This window comes from Desmodus rotundus, chromosome 7, assembly GCF_022682495.2.
Source record: "Desmodus rotundus isolate HL8 chromosome 7, HLdesRot8A.1, whole genome shotgun sequence".
Taxonomy (NCBI): Eukaryota; Metazoa; Chordata; class Mammalia; order Chiroptera; family Phyllostomidae; genus Desmodus; species Desmodus rotundus.
Genome location: NC_071393.1, coordinates 52,561,848 through 52,586,832, shown reverse-complemented (window position 1 = coordinate 52,586,832; position 24,985 = coordinate 52,561,848). Strand labels below are relative to the sequence as shown.

The window sequence follows — 24,985 nt, the reverse complement described above, 5'->3', positions numbered from 1 at the left end:
TTTGGGGGACTTCCAACCAAGATGTAGGGGTAGGTAGACACCTTGTCTCCTCGCACAACCAAAAGAAAGACAACAACCAATTTAAAAACAAAAAATAACCAGAACTGCCAGAAAATCGAACTGTATGGAAGTCCAACAACCAAGGAGTTAAAGAAAAAACATTCATCTACACTGATAAGAGGAGCAGAGATGGGCAGCCAGGATTCCTGGCAAGGCGGCGACTGGTGGAGTGGGCGGTCCCACATTAGTGGGCAGGTAAGCCAGGAGGAACAACTGGGGAGCGAGACAGACCTCGCAACCCAGGGTTCCAGTATGGAGAAAGCCTCAAAACCTCTGACTGAAAAAACCTGTGGGGGTTGGAGCAGCAAGAGAAACTCCCAGCGTCACAGGAGAGTTCATTGGAGAGACCAACAGAGCCCGAGAACGTACACAAATCCACCCACCCAGCAATCAGCACCAGAAGATCTCAATTTGCTTGTGGGTGGCGGAGGAAGTGACTGAAAGCCCACCAAGAGCAAAGCAAGCAGCACTGTTCCCTCTCTGACCCCTAGCCCACATACAGCATCACCATGAAGTGACGTGGGTTGCCCTGCTCTGGCAAATACCTAAGGCTCCACCCCTGACTATGTAAGAGATGTGCTGAGACAAAAAAAATATGGCCCAAATGAAAAAAACAGATCAAAGCTCCAGAAAAAATACAACTAAGTGATAAAGAAACAGACAGCCTATCAGGTGCAGAGTTCAAAACACTGGTAATCAGGATGCTCACAGAAAAGGTTGAGTATGGTCACAAAGTAAAGGAAAAAGTGAAGGCTATGCAAAGTGAAATAAAGGAAAATGTACAGGGAACCAAAAGTAAAGGGAAGGAAACCGGGATTCAAATCAATAGTTTGAAGCAGAAGGAAGAAATAAACATTCAACCAGAACAGAATGAAGAAACAAGAATTCAAAAAAATGAGGAGAGACTTAGGGACCTCTGGGACAACTTTAAATGTTCCCTAATCTGTAAAGGAAATAGACTTCCAGGAAGTCCAGGAAGCTCAGAGAGTCCCAAAGAAGTTGGACCCAAGGAAGCACACATCCAGGCACATCAGAATTACATTACCCAAGATGAAAGATAAGGAGAGAATCTTAGAAGCAGCAACAGAAAAGGAGACAGTTACCTACAAAGGAGTTCCCATAAGACTAACAGCTGATTTCTCAAAAGAAACCTTTCAGGCAAGAAGGGGCTGGAAAGAAGTATTCAAAGTCATGAAAGGCAAGGACCTACATCCAAGATTACTGTATCCAGCAAAGCTATCATTTAGAATGGAAGGGAAGATAAAGTGCTTCCCAGATAAGGTCAAATTAAAGGAGTTCATCATCATGTAGCCCTTATTATATGAAATGTTAAAGGGACTTATCTAAGAAAAAGAAGATAAAAAATATGAACAGTAAAAATGACAGCAAACTCACAGTTATTAACAACCACACCTAAAACAAAAACAAAAGCAAACTCAGCAAACAACTAGAACAGGAACAGAACCACAGAAATGGAGATCACATGAAGGGTTATCAACAGGGGAGTGGGAGGGGGAGAGATGGGGGAAAGGTACAGAGAATAAGTAGCATAAATTGTAGGTACAAAATAGACAGGGGGAGGGTAGGAATAGTGTAGGAAATGTAGAAGCCAAAGAACTTGTAAGTATGACCCATGGACATGAACTATAGGGGGGGAATGTGGTAGGGAGGGGGTGGGCAGGATGGAGTGGAGTGAAGGAGGGGGAATGGGACAACTGTAATAGCATAATCAATAAATATATTTAAAAAAGAGCTTTATCAAAATGCTTAAAAATTCCAATTAGTTTATTCAGATTAATATGTATTCCAAGTGTCTATGGGCTCAGCTTTATGCTGGCCTGGTGTACTGATGCCAACATCTACAAAGTGATGATAACCTTGTGAGGAGGCAAGACCAATGTATGAAGACCAGCGACGACTAAACATGCAATAAAATGAAAAACCAGCACAGATTTAGCAATAAGAACCTTTGTTTTCAAGATGATAATAGTATTATTTTAGAACACTTCAATAGGCTTCAATGTGAAGGATGGATAAAGGCAGAGAAGCAAGCTTTCTGTTATCCTGAACAAAGAAAACAATGGTCATAACCTTGGGATAACGGAACAGAAAATAGGAAAAGGCCTGAGTTCCTGACAACTTCATGGACCTGCATACCCAGTCCTACACTGCAACTTCTGTACTTAATTTTACATGAGAGAGAAATTTCTATTTTGTTCATGCCACTAAATTTTTTTCTCTTATCTGCACCAAGTCAAATTCTGGCTGATAAGAAAAAGCAATGAGCAATCTATTTGTTGTACTGGCTATTTTCAATAAACACCGATTGTTTATAAACATTTTGTCTATGTTAAACTTATTTTGAGTCAGAGTGTTTATTACACAATTCAGCCAATAAAAGCTGAGTAAGATTTTCAAACTTGAAAGTTACCTTGTTACTGGCAATACAGACTTTAAGTCACATCTGTTTCAGAAACTTTAAATCTAAAGAAAGAAAGTAAGTTCAACGATCTATGACTCGTGGGTGCGGCTGTAAAAGAGCAACAGGAGGGGCTCTTGCAGCGACAGATGTGCTGCGTGTCCTGACGTGTCAATGTCAACATCCCCGCTGTGGCCCTGCGCTGTAAGTTTGCAAGACAGTAGTGTTACTGGGGGAAATTCTGTATTATTTCACAACTGCATGTGAATCTACAGCTCTCTCAAAATATCAAATTTAATTTAAAAATGCTAATGATAAATATTAGAAAAACTTTAACTCCAATCAACACTCATTTCACACCAAGAAAAAAATCAATTAAGAGAGTAATGTACACTGTATGTATTACTAAAAAAGTACAGTAAGTAATGACCCTGTAGCCCTGGCGAAGGGATAGCCTTACAGATAGATAAGAGAGTCCAGAAAGAGACCCCAGACTCTATTTATATTTATATTTTGTAAATTATAAGGAAAGAAAACAGATCGGTGGTTGCCAGAGGCTAGGAGGTAGGGGGAAGGGTTGACTACAAAGGGGTACAAAGAAACTTCTGGGGGGTAATAAAAATGTTCTATGTCTTATTGTGGTGGGTTATGTGGCTGTAGACGTAAAAATTCAGAACTATACACTAAAAAGGGTGAATTTTACCATGAGACACAATGCACTTTAATAAAGATTGTATTAGTTTAGACTACTTAGGATAAAGGGCTACTGAATGTAAGTTATTTAAATTATTCTTTAACTTAAAAGAAAAACATTGATTGCTTTTCTGAAAATATTAACACATATGAGAATGGCAGATTGAAGAAGGCCCACTTGTTGGATCTCACTGAAGTCCTGATTGGTCCTTTACAGCCCACCCTTATCAGACGCCTGGCCAGAGAGCTCTGTGTACCGCAAAAACGACGCAAAGGGAGTTGTGTTCTCCAGTCAGCTTCCATCTCAACTATAAACATTTTAAAAATTCATCTTAAAATCCCTCATTTTCATTAAGTAAGTTCAATATATTAGTGTTCTCTTTTACAACCTGAGTTAGTCAAGTCAAATAAAGTCAGATGACTTCTACACATCAAAATACAGTACATAAAAACAAGAGTACATAAAAACTAGTCCATTTTCTCATTTCCAATTCTAATATATATTGAGTGGCCACTCTCTTGTATGATAGGTTTTTATGCTTAATTTTCTCCTACTTCATTAGATTACAGTGCTGAGAGCACTCCACCAATGCAGCATGGCCACAGGAGACACACTGTAACAGTTCAATAGGTAAGGTTCTAGTTGACTGATCACTATTTGATTTCAAAATCGACATAGTTTGTAAGATTAAAAAGTACCTATAATCTTTATTTTACAAGGCAGTTCTCTAAAAACAAGTGAACAGTGGTTTTTTTTTTTAACCTTCTTGACTAGATAACATTTTATATTATAATTTTTAAATCTAAATAGTACTGGGATCATATTTGGAGAACTCTAGCTACAAATGAAACTCTTGTGTAAATCCAATTCTACTATTTCACTGATTTAAACCACCTTGGGAAAAGGTCTGTGAATCAAAGTTAAAGATTATTTGGAAGAAAAATGCAGTTTATTATTTTCAAAGAGAGAATTCACACAGGCTAGCAAAAGGAATAACTTTCTTCATCCGCAGAAAGAGGCAATGTTATTAGTAAGCTTTTTAGGATCCAAGAGTTTATCTAGTTCATGCAAAACCAATTAGAAACGGTGCACATCTACATATTCTGACACAGGAAGACATCCAAACCATCACTAAGTGAGAAAGCCGCTCGCTGTTTTTTTAAACTTTAGTGTAGTATAGAAGGAAACTATGCACTGATTTTTTGACTGTAAGTTATCTCTGAAGGGAGGACTTGGGAAATGCACTCACTGTAGGCTTTCACCTTTTGTACTGATATATATATAAATCTTCATAGGTAAAAAGCCGATTTTTAAAAAAACTATGAAGTTCAATTTTAATAAGCAGAGCACATAACTTTTCTTACATATAAAGACAGCAGTTTTAGATTAACAGCAAAAAATGAAGACACTGAGATTTCCCATGTACCCCCTGCCCCACACAAGATACCTACATCAAATGACAATATTACATAATATAGCTTTTAAAATTCACATTCATTATGTAATTTCATCCTGTGAGGCAATTTAACAGATGAAAAAGACTAAAGCTTCAAGATTTCAAATTACTTGCTCAAAACCATACAGCTAATCATAAAGGGCAGAATCTAAAACCAAGGAGACAGTAATATATTGCAAGAAATGGCTTTGTAGATGGAACTGCCTTTTGACCCAGTGATCCCACTGCTGGGACTGTACCCTAAGAATCCTGAAACACCAGTTCAATAGAACCTATGCACCCCAATGTTCATAGCAGCACAATCAATGTACAATAGCCAAGTGCTGGAAACAGCCTAAGTGCCCATCAGTAAATGAGTGGATCAAAAAACTCTGGTACATTTACACAATGGAATACTACACAGCAGAGAGAAAGAAGGAGCTCCTCCCCTTCGTGACAGCATGGATGGAACTGGAGAGCATTATGCTAAGTGAAATAAGCCAGGCAGCACGAAAGACAAATACCACACGATCTCACCGAAAGAACAAAACAAACAAATAAGTAAAACAGAACCAGAGACATGGAAATAAGGAACAAACTGACAGTGACCAGAGGGGAGGGGGATAACAGGGGAAAGAAGAGGAAGGGTCTAGTCAAGGAACACGTATAAAGGACCCATGGTAATGGACAACAGGGTAGGGATTGGCTGAGGGGTAGTGTGCGGGGCAGGAGAGAGCAAGGGGTGGGGGGAATTGGGACAACTGTAATTGAACAACAATAAAAAAAAAAAGAGAAAGATATGGCTTTTTAAGGCAGCCATACCTGAATTTAAATCCTGACCACTATTTGTAAAGCTGGAATAGAAGCTCCACGACTTTGTTCTGTTCACTGCTGTATCTCCAGGGTCTATAACAGTACAAGTTAATAGCAGGAGATCAGTACGTACAGGCTGAACGATTACAAAAACTTATTTAATTTCTTTGGATTTTTGTTTCCTCATCTGTAAATTAAACATAAGTTTTTGCCTTATATCTGCTGATATAATGTGTACACAAAACACCTGGTAGGCATTTCAGAATTACTAGACCTGACTTCCACCTAGTTTAATGTTTTTCACATGACCATACATCTTCTCACTCCTTTAGGCTCTAGGGAAGGAGCAGAGAACTAATGTCAGCATGACATGCAGACATACTGGGTGGTCATCACGATGGGGAGGGTAGAGAACTAAACTGTGGGCTCAGTCAAGTAGTTAGTTGTTCTCTTTACTTCCTCTGCCATAGCAATGACAAAGGATATCGTAGAAGAATCTGTTTGCTTATTTCAAAACAGAAAGTCTTGGTGGGGAGTAAGCACCTAATCTATACTTGTAAGATGCAAGAAGAGCGTGAGGAGGGATATCTAAAGGTAATGAGACAGTAAGAAAGGAATATTGAGGTGAGAAGATCCACAGTGCCTATGCTAACTAATTCAACCCCTATTTATGCCCTTTCTCTGTGATTTAGCATACTCTTTCCAGTAAATTCAACTCTAATGGATGGAGCAGCCTTTAGGAACACAGATTAGTACTGTGAACAGACAGAAACAAAAGATAGGTGCTATGCACAAGTAGAAACTAAAGTTAAAAACAAAGGGAGAATTTGCTGCAAATGGAACTATCAAGAGAGTGAAAAGGCAATTCAAAGAATGGAGCAAATATTTGTAAATCATGTATCTGCTAAGGGACTTGATTCCAAAAACAAAGAATACTTACTTACAACTATATAATAAAAAAGATAAATAACCCCATTTAAAAATGGACAAAGGACCAAAATAGACATTTCTCCAAAGAAGATATACAAATGATCTGTAAGCAAATGAAATGATGCTCAACATAATTAGTCATTAGGGAAATGCAAATCAAAACTACAGTGAGATACCACTTCACACACGGTAGGGTGGCAAAATAAAAAAGATGGACAATAATAACAAATTGTCCATACCTATGACTTGGTGAGGATATGGAGAAGCTGCAATTCTCATACTTGGCACATGGGAATGCAAAATGATGCAGCAACTTTGGCAGACAGTTGGGAGGTTCCTCAAATGCTAAACATAGTCACCATATGACCTCGTAATTAATTACTAGAATACTAGATATATACCCAAGACATCTGAAAACATATGTTCACACAAAATCCTGTACATGAATGTTCTTAATAGTATTATTTATAATAGCCCAAAGTGAAAGCAACCCAAATGTCCATCAACTGATGAACAAATAAAATGTAACAGATCTATACAGCAGAGTTTATCAATAAAAAGAAATAAAATTTTGACAGATGCTATTGTACAATATGGATGAACCTGAAAACATTATATGTAGTAAGTGAAAGAAGCCGCACACAGAAGGATACATATTATGACTCCATTCATACGAGATATCCAGAACAGGCAAATCCATGGAGACAGATTATAGATTATTGGTTGCCAGAGTCAGAGGGGGGAGGGTAATTGGGAGTGCCTGCTAAAGAGACCAGGACTTCTTGGGGTGATGAAAATATTCTGCAATTAGATAGTGGTGATAGCCCCATAACTTTGGGAATATACTAAAACCCACTGAATTGTACTTTTTAAATGGACACATTTTATGGTGTGTGAATTGTATCTCAATAAAGCTCATTTAACAACAACAAAAACAAAAAAAAAAGGCAGAGGGAGATGAAAATGTGTGCACTGTTTAAGCAAGTTCTTGTAACTTCGTATTCTGTGGGGAAAGGATGAAGAGTGAAAGGTGGGGGGGAACACAGATATCTCATACTAGTGGCCCATGTAAGTGCTTGCTATTTCTCAGTCACTGAGGAAAACCCATTTATTTCTCTCAATTAGCCCCCTGATGATAAACCTCACGCCACTGCCAGGTAGAAAGCCAAAAGAGCCTACAAATAAAAATCAGCAGGAATACTTAGGAAATTCAACCTGGAGTTTCTCTCATCATGGAAGCTGGGCTTGCCCTAGCCCATCCCTTGAGGATGCCGGGGCTTACTATGACTATTGTCTCAATATTGAACTCAGTCCCCAAAATTACATAAGTAGATGTGAAGCAGAGTGATATATATATCCTTGGGGGTCCAGAACACATTCCCAATGAAAAACATCATGCCAAGTCATTTCCCCATGCCAATGTAATAGAATGAAAGTTTTTTTGTTTTGTTTTGTTTCATTTTCTAATATTAATTTTAAAAGATCTTTATTTGACTGGTTTGTAGCAGCCTGGAGATTAAGATGGCCAGTACCTACATATTATCCCTTAAAACATCTCTATGGAAAATAGCAGGGGAAGCTACTCATATAATAATGAAATCAAGACTATTGACTATGGCTTATTAAAGGGACCAGACACCCTCACCACCACATGTGGAAGCAAGAGAACACATTGAAAGGGTCATCTTAAAAGCTGTCCGCAGGACAGAACAGCACTACACAGTATTTGACGGTGCCAGCAACGCAGGAATGGTCACTGACTTGGTATGAGCAAGGCTGTGTTGGCCACCTAAAGTTTCCACCACCACCCTATAATCCAAATTATAAAAACAAAAACCCAAATGGAAAACCCAGAAATTACAGTTAGAATAAAAGTTTATATGCATGACAGAGAACACAAAGTCAAGTGGAAAAAAATCGTCTTTTTTTTAACTTGTTTATTGAGCACTTGCTGTGTGCCCAGCACTTCACATGCAGCATCTCAGTTACTCTTCACAATAATTCCACCAAGCGTGCAAAGGAGAGATAAGTGCTGTTAAATATTTGCCCAAAAGTTATGCAAGTGTTAAATAGGTGGTAGAGTCACAGTTCTAACCAAAGGAAATCTAGTCATTAGGCAAGTTTACATAATAAAGTTATTTTAATTGAAATTTAAGTGAAAAGGGTAAAAGGAACTTAGCATCTACAGTAGCAGAAATCTTAAGTCAGGCATGAAACTTAATTACAAAATGTAATTTTTATTAGAAAAGCTAGTCAATAATAGAAAAAAATATTAATTTACATATAAATCTCTTGAGCCAATAACATCTTTATTCCCCCCCACAAAATGCTACTACTGTATTCCATTTATGTCGCAATTCAAAATGCACGCCCCCAACGCACTCTCATTTCAGTCTCGTAATAGTGTGAATGTCACTGCCCACAAAGCCAGTCTGACTCCAAAGCCTAGACCCTTCGCTATCACGCTATTCTGCCCCCTGTAAAATTAGAAGCATATAACTTTTCTCAAACTATAAATAAAAATCAAAGATAAAAGTATTCTATTAAAACCAAGTGGGAGGGGTCATCAAAGAACATGTATAAAGGACCCCTGGACAAAGACAATGGCGGGGGCGGGGGGGAGTAATGCGGGGAAAATGGGGACAACTGTAATTGCACAACAGTAGGAAAAAAGGAAAAAAATAAAGTTTCTACAATCTAAACAAAAATAAAATAAAATAAATCAAGTGGTAAATGCATTGAATATAGATTGTACTTTTATTCTTTATTCTTTAATAATATCATTATTATTTTATACATATTTTAAAAATTCTTTTTATATTAACTGCATATTTAGGAAAAACAACAAAAAATGAAATGGAAAAATATTTGCAACAGTAAGACAAAGAGTATAATATACCTAGTATTTATTTATTTATTTTTAAAGATTTCATTTATTTATTTTTAGAGAGAGGCGAAGGGAGGTAGAAAGAGGGGGAGAGAAACAACAATGTCTCTCTTTCGACCCCAACTGGGGACCTGGCCCACAACCCAGGTATGCGCCTTGACTGGGAATCCAACCAGCAACCCTTTGGTTTGCAGGCCAGCACTCAATCCACTAAGCCAAACCAGCCAGGGCTATGCGAGTATTTAATAAATAGCTCTTATATATCTACTAAAGACAAACAAGCCAAAATAAAAATGGGCAAAGGACTTGAACAAGCAAATAAACACTTGAGATATCATCAGATTTGGCAAAGATTAAAAAACTAAAATATCTAGTGTTAGCATAAGTGTAGGGAACCCAGGGCTAGCTTTTATGGCACTCTGGACCTGGATGCTCCTGAATACACTCTTAATAAATAAATATTTATTTATTTAAATACTTGGCAAGTCAAAATGTTTGTCTCTTTCTTAACTGAATCTTGAAGGACATCTTAACCCCTTTCATACCCTCAGTACCCAACCCAGTGTCTATCCTGTCAGTGACACTTATGAATCACTAAGCAACATGTGAAATACAGTATCGAGCAATCAGAAATATCTGCATCTGAGATGAAAGCAGAGCTGGCTAGACTCTTACTACTATTTCCTGGGGCTTCTGCATCCTACCATCCATCCAGTTGCCAAAGGCAGAAAGTCAAGGAATCTCTCATAATTTCTCCTTTCCCACACAAAGATTAAGAATGGCCAATGTATTATAAAAATTAAGTCTTAAAAGTTTGCAGAGAAATACCAATTTCTTACACTTTACAATTTAAATACTTCTTAAGCAAGAAGGGATATGTTTCCTGATGAATAATAATCAATAAAATTGTGATTCTCAGATTTCCTATTTCTACAATGCACCCTAGTCTATTACTGTTAACAGCCACAACTACCTAAAGTCCATTTTTAAAGTACAGTAACAACAAAAACACTATGCAAAACACAATGACCCACTACATTTCTAGATGTGAGCTACATTCCTAATGTTAAAGTTTAATGCACCCCGATGCTTTGTAAATTAGAAAATACTTTTAGCATAAGTCACTAGTCATGAAAAATTCCTCAATTTTTACCATTTGTTGCTTCCACAATTAATAAAAAGATTATCCAATTATTTATCGAAGTCAAATCCAAACAAATTTAAATCTTAATGTAAACATCTCTTGCCTTTAAAAACATTCCTTGGTTTTTAGAGAGAGAAACGAAGATTCGTTGTTCCACTTATTTATGCATTCATTGGCTGATTTCTTGTATGGCCCTGACCAGGGATGGAACCCACAACCTTGCCATGTCGGGATGATGTACTAACCAACTGAGCGACCCAGCCAGGACAACATCTCTTGGCTTTTTAAGATCCACATATAGTAGCATTTGACAACTAAAATGGATCATATTTTAAGATATTCTGACATTACATATAAACTCATGACGATTCTCCAAAATAAAATAAAGAACATAATTAAGTAACTTTTGACTGCTAAAGTTTAAAATGTAGAAAAAAAAAACTGCATTCAGGTCAATAAAGAGAGGGAAGAAACAGTCAAAAAGCATTTTATAGTCACTGCACCAAAGTAAAGGAGGCTATAATATCATTTTAAATTTTCATACATAAAAAATCTTTTTTCTTGAAGACCTGGGTTAACAAAAGCCCTTAGTGAAGTACATAAACCTCAGTCCTCATCAAAGGAGCCATTGAAACCAGCAAGAAAAGAGGTATATTTAAACTATCACATACTATAATGAGAACACAGTAGATAGCTTTATCTAATGTCTTTTTACTTTAAATAAACGTGAAATTTACATATAATGGAACTTATTATACAGTAAATGCAAAAGAGAAGGAAGGTGAGTTATAAAGCAATGGACTGGCCTTCCAGATATTTTAAGTGAAAAGGTCTAGTCTACAGTATGTTACCTTTTGCATTTAAAGGGGACAGGAGACTGTGCATGTACATGTTTTTGGTTGTTTATATAAAAATTAGCTTTAGAAAAATACATGAGAAACTGCTAACACCAAGGCTCTGAGGGGAGGGCTAACAGAATAGGCTGGAGGAGAGTAAAAGGGAAGCTTTCTTCATTTCAGCCTTTTGTGTATTTTGAATTTTAAGCAATGTAGACTATACATTATCAAAAGAAAAAATTAAAAGTACTTTACCTTGCACCATTGTTCCTAATGACTTCCACAGTTTCTTCAACAAAGTATCGGTCCTTGACGTATGCAAAAATATCATCGCAAATTTCATGTAAGCGTGAACGATGGGTAAGGTTGGTCAAGTATAAAACTGGAATAATTAGTGGTTCTGGAAAACTCTGAAGATTCTGTCTTGCTCTTTTTTCTGACTCAAGTGCTTCCTGATAGGTCAGTCCAGGTCTACCCGTCACAGCACAACTCCACACAAGACTGTTGCACAGAATGGTTCGTTCAAAAAAGTCACTGATTCAAAAATAAAAATGAAAATCTATTACCTATCATTTCATAAATTTTACATTGAAAGCTGATAAATAACTGTGCCTCTATTGCAAAAATTTATACAGAATCATAGAACTCAAACAAAGATTTAATAACTGGGGAACTTACACATTAATACAAACCTAAGAAAAAGTATATTTAAACTAGACATTGATATTTTACAATTTAAAAGTATACTCAGCCAAAATTAAACTTCAATTTCTATCAGTTTTGAAACTGGAAGTGCAGCTGAAAATAAACTCAACCTTTCCTCTGCATTCTATTTTTTTTTTTTAAGATTTTACTTATTTATTTTTAGAGAGGGGAAGGGAGGGAGAAAAAGAGGGAAAGAAACATCAATGTCTGGTTGCCTCTCATGCGCCCCCTGCTGGGGACCTGGCCTGCAACCTAGGAGAGTGCCCTGACCAGGAGCCAAACTGGTGACTCTATGATTTGCAGACTGGCACTCAATCCACTGAGCCACACCAGCCAGGGCACATTCTAATTTTTAAGCTTCTTGTTCCAAAGCCATCAGAACATTGGAATTAATTCAAGAGCTTAACTGTGAATTTTATTTTTATTTATTTTTTAATAAGAATTTTAAAAGACTTTAACATAATAGTGAAAAACTGGGAAATCTAAGCATCTAACAATAAGAGAAAGATTAAGTACAGTATAGTACATCACATGATGAAAAACTAGTCATTAAACAGAATAAGGAGAGTTCTTTAATAATGTTAATAGCAAAAAACTTTCAAGTTTATATATATATAATAATATGGTCCAATTTGTGTTAGAATAAAAGAAAAAAGAAAGGAAGGAAGAAAAAGAGGACCTAGGGAAGCATAAAAGATTTCTGGAATATTATACAAAAATCAAGGTAACAGCTACAGAGTGGGGATTGGAATAGGCGGCCATTCTACTCAATCCTTTTCTGCATTCCTGGAATTTTTAAATAAGGGCATTTCTTAAAAAAAATTATATTCCATCACTTTTAAAATGCAAGAGATGTATAATTTGGAAACATTTCTCAAGTGTACTGAGTAGAAAAAACTCAAACCACTGAATAACACAATTTCATATACATTGATTATAAAAACAAAAATGTGTATATTTATACAAATACTATATAAAGAGATGTTCCCTATGTAGAAAGGGAAGAACTGGGAAGGGAGGAAAAGGAAAATTTGTTATACTAAATATTTCTATGCTTGAATTTTTAAAAATATATTTTATTGATAATGCTATTACAATTATCCCATTTTTTTCCCTTTTATGCCCCTCCGACCTGCACTCCCCTTCCCTCCAGTATACCCTGTCCCTTAGTTTATGTCCATGGGTCGTACATATAAGTTCTTTGGCTTCTCTATTTTCTATACGACTCTTAACCTCCCCCTGTCTATTTTGTGCCTACCAATTATGCTTCTTATTCCCTGTACCTTTTCCCCCCACTCCCTCCCCACAGCCTCCCCGCTGATAACCCTCCATGTGATCTCCATTTCTGTGATTCTGTTCCTGTTCTAGTTGTTTGCTTAGTTTGTTTTTGTTTTTTAGGTTCAGTTGTTGATAGTTCTGAGTTTGTTGTCATTTTACTGTTCACAATTTTGATCTTCTTTTTCTTAGATAAAGTTGTCCTGGAGGTTCCTAACCTTCTCCTTTTTTTGAATTCTTGTTTCTTCATTCTGTTCTGGTTGAATGTTTATTTCTTCGTTCTGTTCCAAATCTTTTATTTGAGTCCCAGTTTCCTTCCCTTCACTGTTGGTTCCCTGTATATTTTTTCTTTATTTCACTTTGCGTAACCTTCACTTCTTCCTCTATATTGCAACCACGCTCAATCATTTTTGTGAGCATCCTGATTACCAGTGTTTTGAACTCTGCATTTGATAGGTTGGCTATCTCCTCGTTGCTTAGTTCTTTTTCTGGAGTTTTGATCTGTTCTTTCACTTGGGCCATATTTCTTTGACTCGGCGCACCTGCTACATTGTAAGGGGCAGAGCCTTAGGTATTCTCCAGGGTGAGGCAACCCACAATGTCACTGTGTTGTGGCCCTGTATGTGGGGGAGGTGTCAGAAACGGAATGCCACTTGCTTGGCTCTCTCCTCACTTTTGTCACTTCCCTTGCTTCCCACAAGTGGATTGTGCCCTTTCAGGTGTTGATTCCCAGGTAGGTGGGGGGCTTGTGTACGTTCTAGGATCCTGTGGGTCCCTCCTGTGAGACTGGGAGTTTCTCCCTCTACTGCATACCCCCCCCCGACACACAGGTTTTTTACAGTCAGAGGTTTTAAGGCTTTAGTTTCCCGCACTGGAACCCTGGGTTGCGCAGTCTGTCTCACTCCCCAGTTGTTCTTCCCTGGTGTATCTGCTTGCGAATGTGGGACCATCTGGTCAGCCAGCAGCCACCTTGCCCACCTGGTCTGCCAGCCTCTGCCTTGTCCTCTCTGTCCCAGCTGCCATCTCTGCCCCTCCTACCAGTGTAGATGAATGTTTCTTTAACTCCTTGGTTGTCAGACTTCATACAGAAAATCCAGTTCGATTTTCTGGTTGTTTTTTGTTTGTAAATTTGTTGTTATCCTTCTTTTGGTTGTGTAAGGAAGCGAAGCATATCTATTTACACCTCCATCTTGGCAGGAAGTTCTCTATGTTTGAATTTTTATAATGATCATGTACTTTTATTTTTATAGTAAACATATTTTTCAAATATAAGAGGTTAGATATATGTAAAAGGGTTAACAATAGTTGCCTGTTTATGGTAAGATATGTGTATTTCCCCTATCTATACTCTGGTCTATGTTGCAATAATTATATGTAACCGATACATTTTACTATTCTCTAACTTGTTCTTCTGGAAATCCCTCTTTCCTTCTCCCATCATTCTAAAAGGTATTAAAACTGTTACTTGTTTACTTCCTGGTTAGTATTATCTAATTAGGTTTTCCCTGTAGTACTCTGATCTCCAAAGATTTGGATAATCCCATCAAGATAGTCTCCTTTGTATATTTGTCTGCAGAACAAGAAAGGAAGGAATGGAGGAAGGAAGGAAGGAAGGAAGGAAGGAAGGAAGGAAGGAAGGAAGGAAGGAAACTAATCATACTTTAACATAAATGAGATCTAAAGAGATAGCATACAAGCCAAGTTACATGTCTCTAATTCAGTACGAAGATCCTTTTGAAGTATGTACCCTTTAGTAGAGCAAATAATGAATATACAGTATTAAAATACAAAGTAAAAAGTGATTATCTTTATAAGACAAAGGCAGATATCCTTCAGGAATTCAGAGGGAGGAGGAAAAGCAAGCAAAAAAAAAATCAAGAAATACTAGAATATGTTTTAAAGGAAGTGACACTAAAGAGTTAGGGTTGTAAAGAAAACAGAGTCAAAGCAAGAAATGCCAGAGAGAAAAAAGGAATATAATCTGGTTCTTATAAGCCAGAAAACCTATGTCAGATAAAAAAACCTTATTACCGAAGAGGGAGGCAACAGACATACCCAATAGGTGGTTATCAATGGTGCAGAATAAAATGAATGGATAGATCTTAAAAGAGGTTTTATTTGTTTTATTGCCTAAAACTGCAGTTCACTTAGATAACTTTATAGATTTTAAATTTTTTTCTATAGAAACGAACATATCTCTAAGATTTAGCTTCCCAAGCCAACACATAGTTATATGTGTTGATATATAATATACTATATCATATATACTATGATATAGTATGTATACTTCTAGTAATTTAAACTATAGTACTTTTTAAGAAAAACCAACCTCAAATCTAGACACCTTCCACATTAGTCTCTAAAACAGTGCTAATAGGAATAGAATGCTAGCCAAATATGTAATTTAAGATGTTCTAGTGGCAACATTTTAAAAATTAATTTTATATTTTATTTAACCCAATATATCCCAAAATAATTTCATTTCAGTATGTAATCAATATTGAATTATTTTACAGTTTTGGGGTACTAGGTATTCAAAGTCTAGTATGTATCTTAAACTTATTGCACATCTATTATTTATTTTATTTATTTATTTTTAGAGAGAGAGAAAGGAAGGGAGAGAGAGAAGGACAGAAATACCCATGTGTGGTTGCCTCTCATGCGCCCCCTACTGGGGACCTGGCCCACAAGCCAGGCATCTGCCCTAACTGGGAATTGAACTGGTGACCCTTTGGTTCACAGGCTGACACTTAACCCACTAAGCTGCACCAGCCAGGACATTATTACATCTTTATTCTGATACATTTCAAGTTCTTACTAACCTCCGTGCCAAGTAATGGCTCCTGTATTGGACAGCACAGCTCTAGCCATAGCAGGTCAGCATTTGGTAGCCTGAGGTATTTGGTATATAGGTATTAAGTGCCAATGCAGGGCAACAGACTTTATATACTCAGCTGCAATAAACTCTATGCTTGTTAACACTATTCAAAATAACAAGCAGGGAAATGGTACAAGTGCCAGAAATCTCTACCAACCCTATGTTGCCAGGAAGAAAAATTGGATAGTCAGTAACCAGTGACTTACAGCTGCCTTTCTACAGGTTGCCACCACCTCTTGCAAAGTGTTTGTACTGTTTGTTTCCTTTGTGTTTATCTACTCTACAAAGCTGTTGTTATATTATAGCCCTGCTGTACACAAAGATCCACCCCCAGGAGGAGAGCGGCAGGGCATACTACCACAATGGCAATTTTAATGCAAGGGGAAAAAGGGCTATTTTTCCTATTCATCACCCCCTACCAGCATGGCCCCATCTCTAACATTACCTTCACTTTCTCCCACTTTTTAATTCTGCTCTTCACTCATTCATCATACCCATTCAAATGTGTAGGACTTTGTTAATAATACTAAACCTTAGTGCAGCGGTGTCAAACTCATTTTCACCAGGGGCTACATCAGCCTGGCGGTTGCCTTCAAAGGGCCGAATGTAATGTCAGGACTGTATAAATGTAACTACTCCTTAACAGTTAAGCGAGAGCTTGGCGCTGCCGTGGGGTAGAAACAAGGTGCCGGGCCAGATAAAACAAGGTGGAGGGCCGGATGCAGCCCGCAGGCCTTGTGTTTGCCACCTGTACTCTAGGGGGTAGGTTACAGTGCTTATTCAATTTCTGTTATAAAATGAAACTTTTACAAGCACATTTTACTACTGTTAAGTAAAAACTGGTAAAATACAAAGTACTGTTTTTTATGAATATACGTTTAAGCTAGTATAGATTATTATTGGGTTGGCCAAAAAGTTTGATTTTTTCCTATAAGATGACTCTAGTAAGCACTTAGTTGTCTTTAACTTCATCCAAAACAATTTTGTTATTATATTGCAACGGCTGTCATATCAGTGAGCATTTTTTAAAAATTTATCAAAGTTGGTGAATTTTTGTGTAGCCATTTTAATATTGAAGATGGAAGAAAATATGTAACATTTTTGGCATATTATGCTTTATTATTTTAAGCAAGTTAAAAACACAACCGAAACACACACACACAAAAAGATTTGTGCAGTATATGGAGAAGGTGCTGTGACTGATCAAACGTGTCAAAAGTGGTTTGAGAAGTTTTGTGCTGGAGAGTTCTCACTGGACAATGTGCCACGGTCAGGTAGACCAGTTAAAGTTGATGGAGATCAAATTGAGACATTAAGTGAGAACAATCAACATTATACCATGTGGAAGATAGCTGACATACTCAAAATATCCAAATCAATAAAGTTATTGGTGAAAATGAAAAATGTGTCTTTTATTTTACAGAAAAAAACTAAATGGACATTTTGGCCAACCCAATAAATAATCAGAAAAAAATTTTCACTATTTAAAGATGTAAAGTTTAGCTTTTAAAAAACTAGTGAAATATTACTTTTGCATTTTACTTAGTGCTATCAGACAGACTTAAATAATGATGACACACAAAGCAGGCTCCTAAAAGCTGCAGATGACACTAAGGTGAGGAATAGCAATAAGGAGTTTTTAAATCTGGAGAATAAAACCTTGACTAGAAACCAACAAGTGACACTTTATACTAGGTTAACAAATGTCCTAGCTCAACAATAATGAACATGAAAAAGGTGAATTTCAAAAGAACTGCAAATTCACATTCCTGTGCCTTTTTACAGTTTTCCCTGCTTAAAAAAGTATTCTTCAGAGCATTCTCTGCCTAAAATGCCCTTTCTCCTCATCCTGTATCTTGGCAGTTCCATCCCTAATTTGTGGCTTTCTCAACTCCACAGTAGTCACCAGCTCAATTTTCTATGCTCCCATTACACGGATTTCCCATAGCACATACGTGCTTTGTGCCACTGCGCCGTAGATACACATTCATTTCTCATTAGAAGGACAAATTATCTCAGCATCTCCAAAAACTCTCCAAAGTATGTTGTCAAGAATAAACAAATGGCCCTGACTGATGTGGCTCAGTGGGATGAGTGCTGGCCTGTGAACCAAAGGGTCGCCAGTTTGATTCCCAGTCAGGGCACATGCCTGGGTTGCAGGCCAGGTCCCCAGTAGGGGTGCAAGAGAGGCAACCACACATTGATGTTTCTTTCCCTCCATTTCCCTCTGTCTAAAAATAAATACATAAAAAATCTTTAAAAAAATAAACAAATGTATTCTCATTGGCAGTCATTAAATTTCTTTTGTATTTAGACAGGAAAAGTACATATATGAATGGAAAGGAGAGGGAAGTGTCTGAATCTTAGCTTTACTACGTGTAGAATGTGAGTTTGGGTTAAGTTACATAAGCTTATTGAACCCAGCTCCCCTTCTGTAAAACACAAGTAGTATCTTTCATGGCAGTCAATATGAAAATTAAGTAAGATAAATACATAGGAGAATAATCAGTATGGTAGAGGAACAACATCAGAGGAACACGTAAAAGACTTGAGAATCTTTGAAGAGAAAGTTTGTCACTGGGAAGGGGGATAGGAAAAGGGATTAACTGAAGAACTCACCAGGGAACATCCAAAAATCCAATCGTGATGACCTAACTATGAAATTTTATCAAGTGCTTTGCAGCAGACTGTTTGCAAAAAGGGTTGAAGGTATGCAGGCTCCTTAGAAACATGACTTGGATACTCTTCTTATAAGAAGTGGAGTCTGTTTTACCACTCCTTGAATCTGGGCTGGCCTAGATATTGGCTTTGACCACCAAAATACAGAAATGACATTGAGAGTGTTTTGCTCTCACCTTGTGGGAACCCTGAGACCAGCAGGCGAAGAAGCCCTGCTTAGCCTTTTGAGGATGAAAGACCACCTGGTGAGGAAAGCTATCCCAGTGTATTGTCACCACTAATGGACAATTAGGTTGTTTTCGTATCTTATTTATTGTAAATAATACTGTAATGAACAGGGGGATGCCTATATCTTTTTTTTAAAGATTTAAATTATTTTTAGAGGGGAAGGGAGGAAGAAAGAGTAGGGAAATGTTGATGAGAGAAACATCAGTCAGTTGCCACTTATAGGCGCCCAGACCAGGGACTGAACCCACAACCCAGGCACATGCCCTGACCAGGAATCAAACCTGCAACCTTTTGTTTCATGGGATGACGCCCAACCAACTGAGGCACACTGGTCAGGGAAAGGGATGCATATATCTTTTCCAATTAATGTTTTTGTTTTCCTCACATATTTACCCAGAAGTGGAATTGGTAGATCATATGGTTAATTCTCTTTTTAATTTTTTTCGAGGAACCTCCATACTCTTTTCCATAGTGGTCACACCAAGTGACATTCCCACCACAAGGGAATGTCAATTCTCTTCCACACCCTCACCAATACTTGTTATTTCTATTCTTTTTGATAACAGCTATTCTAATAGGTGTTATCAAAAGTTTTGATTGCATTTGCCTAATGATTAATGATGTAAAGCATCTCTTCATGTTTCTTGGTATGTCTTCTTTGAAAAAATATCTATTCAGATCTGACCATTTTTAAATTGGATTGTATGGCTTTTTGCTATTCAGTTGTACGAGTTCTTTCTATATTTTGGATATTAACCACATTTCATATGATTTGCAAACACCTTCTCCCATTCAGTAGGTTGCCTTTTCATTTTTGTTGATGATTTCCTTTGCTATGTAGAAGCTTTTTAGTTTGAGGTAGTCATAGTTTATTTTTGCTATTGATGTCAAATTTTAAAAATCATCACCAAAACTGATATCAAGAAGTGTATCACCTATGTTGTCTTCTAGGAGTCTAATGGCTTCACTTCTTACGTTCAAGTCTTTAATCCATTTGAAGTTAATTTTTCTGTATATTGCAAAATAGTTGACCAATTTCATTCTTTTGCACTTTAGCTTATGCATTTGCCTACAGTTAATGTGCTACTTTTAACAAGTCTTCTTTACTTATGAAAAGCAGGTCAAACAAGAGTTAGCAATTAGTTAAAGAGCATGTAGTTCAACCAAACAAAATAAGGGCATTTGTACTACAAAATCACTAAAGATCTATCCTGGTCATAGTTCCTGTCTTGAATTCAGGGTCTAGGAAAAGAGAAAGTGTGAGGCAACAAACACATTGCATTAGTGTAGTAACAGCAGATGTCAGACTAGATAAAATGGAGGGGGGATCCCTGCTGCCTAGTGCACGAAAGAGGAAGTGTGAGACTGTAGTATTAAGTAAGATAAAGACAGAAAAGTACGTGGCTATTAAACCGTCACTAGCAACCTCTACTAACCAGAATTAAGGGTAAAAGGTACTTTGCATTGTTTTGGGAAGTGAACAAGGCTGTGCAGTACAGAAAATCTCTTTGAGATGGACTGTAGAGAAAGTTATAGTCAAGAAATTTAAAAAAAAAAAACCCACAAAACCCCAAAACGCGCAAATAGGTGAGCAGAGGGGTCTGCAGACAAATATAAAAGAAATTCAATATAAAACACTTAAAGGATAATCTTCAAGCAAATTCACATAAACCAACTGGTGATTTAATGAAGGAGTGAAAACAGTCTTCCTTCATAGTTGCTGCAGACTTGTGGCAACGGTCAGATTGCCACAACACTGCAGACAACCATACACCATACCATCCACTGCAAAACATTTTTTTGTAAAGATCTCTTTGTAATTATCTAAGAGAAAGATAAATACAAAATTTAACACAGTTAAATTTTTCCAATTTTGCCAATTCAAAGTCCTAAAGATTAATACCTAAGAACACCAGTAGTTCTGCTCTGTTTAAGGTAAATGATTAAATATCTTTGGTCCTAAGCAAATCAAATCTCCTGAACTGCTTGTAATTTCCCAAAACCCAAGCATATCAGCACAGATGAAACAAAAAAAGTTTTGTTTTTTTTAAAAACAATGCCACAAGGCTACAAAAGACACAGTTCCTTAATCTTAACTAAAGGTAGTAGAGACTGGGAATACCAAAAATCTCTTCCTTCATTTCAGCATTTCAGATTTCTCCATGATTATAGTAAACCACCAAGCACCAAATTATATTAAAAGTATTTAATTTAAAAAGATAACATGTGTTCAGTCTCCCTGATAAAGTCGAGAAGATCCTCTTAAAAAGATTGCTTATATCAAAGGACAGAGCAGTTTGAAATCTAAGCCTGTTTCATATTTTGTTAGTACTCTTAAGTACACTTTTTCAAAAATTGTGGAATTATCACCAAGGATTTTAACTTAAATTTTAAAAAGAAATAAGGCATCATCCTTGTCAAGTTACCTAACCCAAACTCACTTAAGTAGTTACAAGTAATAAAACAAGTCTGTACAGGAGCAGAGTTAAGATGTGCACTCCCATTTTAAAGTACGGTCTGCTGAAAAACTTCTCTAGATCTAACCTATTCTTGTGTAACTCCTCCCGTGGAGCTGAAGAAAAAGGCTTACTTAACAGCTCAAAGGAACTGACTTTTCTAACTTTCTTATGTATTCATTTCTCAGACAGGTGCAGTTTGACTAAAAGCACTCCCTGGATCAAGCCCCCACTCAGAAAAGATGCGTCCTACGCACAATTTATTTGGTTGTTTGTAACACTTGGTTTCTCCGTCACAAGGGATTCCTTCTGAGCGGAAAGGCTAAAACATTTTAAAAAAGAGAATCAGGCTGTTTTGGTGATTGATCAATTCAGGTTCTCTCTTAGAGATCCTGTATTTAAAGCACAGGATCTCTGAAGCACCTCGCTGTTTGGTGCTTCAAATAGCAGGACAACAGGATCTCTTGGGATACACCAGGCGAAGGACCGAAAATTTAGGGGTTGAAACTACACACGCAGCAGCTACGGATTCTTATCAAAACAATAGCGAGTGGCACATGTCAGGCAGCCCACATGCGCAAGGGGATAAAAAAGAGACTGGCTGAGGCTGGCGTTGAACTTGTCTTAACCCCCTCCCCCCAACTCCCATCTCGCCCCTCCGCGCAGCGCGAAAGTGAAAACCCGGTGCGCCCGGGGCCCTGCTCTGCACTCCTCCCCTTCCCCCGCCCACCCCGACTTCTTCCTCACCCGGTCTCCCGGGGCGGAGACGCGCGTTCCCCGAGACCGGGAGTTAGTCACCCAGAAGAGGCGGTGACAGAGTACACGGCTCGCGTCCCACACTCCGAGGCCTAGCCGCACCGGACCAGAGGCCGCTGGGGGACAGTCCCGTCCCGGGCTCCAGGGCCCGTGGCCGGCCCCCCTCCTTCCCCGACTCTCAACTCCGCTCCCTCCCGCCTCTACCCGAGGCAGCTCCAGTGTCAGGCTCCACCACAGTCCGAGAAAACGGCGCCCAGCCCGGCTGTTTCCTGGCCCCGGGGGCGGGGATTCCCTCTCCGGGCCGGGGGACGGCGGCCGAGCGCCGCTGACCCGAGCGGGGATCCCCTCCGCCGCCGGGCGGGGATCCCGGAACTGGCCCGGCGGTGCGCGTGTGGCCGCAGCGGGGAGGGGCGAGGCGGGGAGTTTCCCCGCCGGGCAGCCGGGCGGCAGCCGCGGCGAGAGGCGGTCCACAGGGGGACCCCAGCCCCTTCGCCCCCGCCCGCTCAGCCCCACGTGCTCCGCTGCCCGTCGGGCCGCCCGGGGGGCCCTCGAAGTCGCCGGGTCGGGGTCAGGGCCAGAGAAACGAGGGCCCACGGCTCCCCGGCACCTTCGAGTCTCCCCGCCAGCAGCCGGGGCTGGCGGACAGGGAGAGAGACAAAAGGACGCCGGGGAGCCGGTCCGCCCCACGCTCCCTCGCAACCCGCCCCCTCCCCCTCCCCCGCGCGCCGGCTCGGTCCTTACTCGTAGCGGCGGAAGATCTCGTTGGTGACTTTACAGTAGAAAACTTCCTCGTCGGGCCGCAGGTCCGCGGGCGGCTTCTGTCTCACAAACGGCTTTCGGTGTAGCAGCGGCATCTCCCGTCCGACCGCGGACTCACTCTGACGTTCGGCCGCCCGCGTCCGCCCCGCTTCCCTATCAAAATTGGAGGGAAAGGAAAGCCGGTAAGGTGGAGAGCGATCGGCGGTGGCATGGGCCGGTCCACGCGCCGGGGAAGCTCCACTGCCTTTTGTGTGACCGACACCCCACGGCTGCCACCTGAGCCGAGGTCGCTCCCGTCGCTGCCCGAGTGTTGAGCAAGCTGAACCACCGCAGCCTCTGCCCTCCCCGCGCGCCCCACCTCCGCACGCCGGTTTGCGGGCTCACAATGGGGCGGGACGCCCCGCGGAGGACTGGCCCGCGGCAGTGCGGGCGCAGTGGGGGGCCCCCTCCCCCAGGGCCCCCTCCCCCAGCGCCGCCTCCCCGCCCGCTGCCGCCGCCAGCTCGCAACGTGCTCGGCGAGCAGCCGGCGGACCCGAAGCCGCAAGGCAGCTCCGTGCGGGAGGACCCCGGCACCCCTCCGCTTTGTTCCCCGGCTCGCCGACACTTCCTTGCCGGCACCGGCCGGCTCCGGAGCGACCACACGGAGCCCCTCACCTGCGAGCACGCCGACTGCCACTTCTCCACCTTCTCAGCTAGAAGGGCAGCGAGGGGAGGCTCTGCCCTCCCAGGGGGTCGCCTCTTGCGGACCCCGCCTCGCCTCCAGCCGCCGCTTCTCCAGCTGCCACGGCCTGGCTCTGCGCGGGGGATCGCGTCCCACCGCCACTTCCCCGCCTCTCCGAGCTCCTGGGAAGTTTCTGATCTACTTTCGGCTCAGAAGGAGGAAGAGCTGTTGGGAGGAGCTTTTCACTTCTCGCTTCTACCTTTTTATTGGCTACTCGATGACTTTTACAGCTTGTCACAGATACAGGAAGAGACGGCGGAAAGCCTGGGAGAGCTACATTATTAATTAATGGAGCAACCCCTTGTGAAGAATCAGAAGCATCCTCCATGTTTGAGATTATCAGCCAAAAGATCTAGAGAAAGCACTGGGGTTTCATAAACACAGGGCTAACAAAGTAAAGCCTTCATCATCAAGTCTGGCACCATCGCTTGTTATATGATGGGAAAACCATTACAATTAAGATTTAACTTGTATTTTAAACATGGAATGAAGAATACGGAAAAGTATTTTAATCTTCAAAATTAGGATTCTCGTGTGTAAAACAATATTTTGCTTGTGTAAACGTCTATCTTGAAAAGAAAATAACTTTGTTGACAGTTCTCTTTAATACTTAGGGCAATTCTAAGATTTAGCAGAGGAAAAGACCAAAAAGTATACGTTAGAAAATGTCATCATGCTTATTGGACACCCCCCAAATATTTAAAACTAAAAACCACACCTTTAAAAAGCAATGTCTAGAATACACCGTGAAAATATTTTGCAAATGATCAATATTTAATTCACTCAGAATTTTAAAGATTATGAATTTACTAGTGAATTTTCCCTGAAAGCAACTTTTCCATATTTGTAATTTTCATTTGTGAAGTGAATTTTAATGCATGTAACACATGACTTGAGTTAAAAAGAATTTTCGAAACTACAAATAACTCCAAGTGTTTGCCAGCTTTGTTTTAAATGGTCTTTTTTTGCTATTGCCCTTGACAGCTGCTCGTTTGCAGACTAACATGAAAGAATAAGTCTAGAAGACAGTAAGTTTGAAGAACAGTCATCCAACAAAGAATATAACTAATTACCAATACTGTGAAATGATTGTAGTTATAGAAACAACATGGGATCATCTTTGCATCTTCTAATTAAGTACATGTGAACATTGGAGATGAAAATGTAAGGAATCTATCCAAATCTCAAGAGTTACCATTTTTTAACTCCTTTCGAGAGCCCATGAAGGTGGACTCAAAAAGGGGACAAGGAAAATAAACAATTTTCAACCACTATTAAAACATTCTCACAATTCAAAATCCCAGCTTAAC

At 39.5% G+C, this 24,985-nt stretch overlaps 1 protein-coding gene across 2 annotated transcripts in view; it reads right to left on the bottom strand.

Annotated features, from left to right (window-relative positions):
- The window catches only part of BAZ1A (bromodomain adjacent to zinc finger domain 1A), a 76,541-nt gene extending 52,565 nt beyond the window's left edge, over positions 1-23,976 (bottom strand). Inside the window, exons 1-3 of one of the 2 annotated variants that reach the window (XM_053928294.2) lie at positions 23,609-23,976; positions 22,937-23,107; positions 11,474-11,752 (exon numbers count right to left, since the gene is read on the bottom strand). In XM_053928294.2, coding sequence (XP_053784269.1) covers positions 11,474-11,752; positions 22,937-23,049 — 392 coding nt within the window. In that variant the 5' untranslated portion in view covers positions 23,050-23,107; positions 23,609-23,976. The remainder of the gene's footprint in view (positions 1-11,473; positions 11,753-22,936; positions 23,108-23,608) is intronic. The other variant, XM_024551325.4, reaches the window with a different exon arrangement.
- Positions 23,977-24,985: the final 1,009 nt, after the last annotated feature.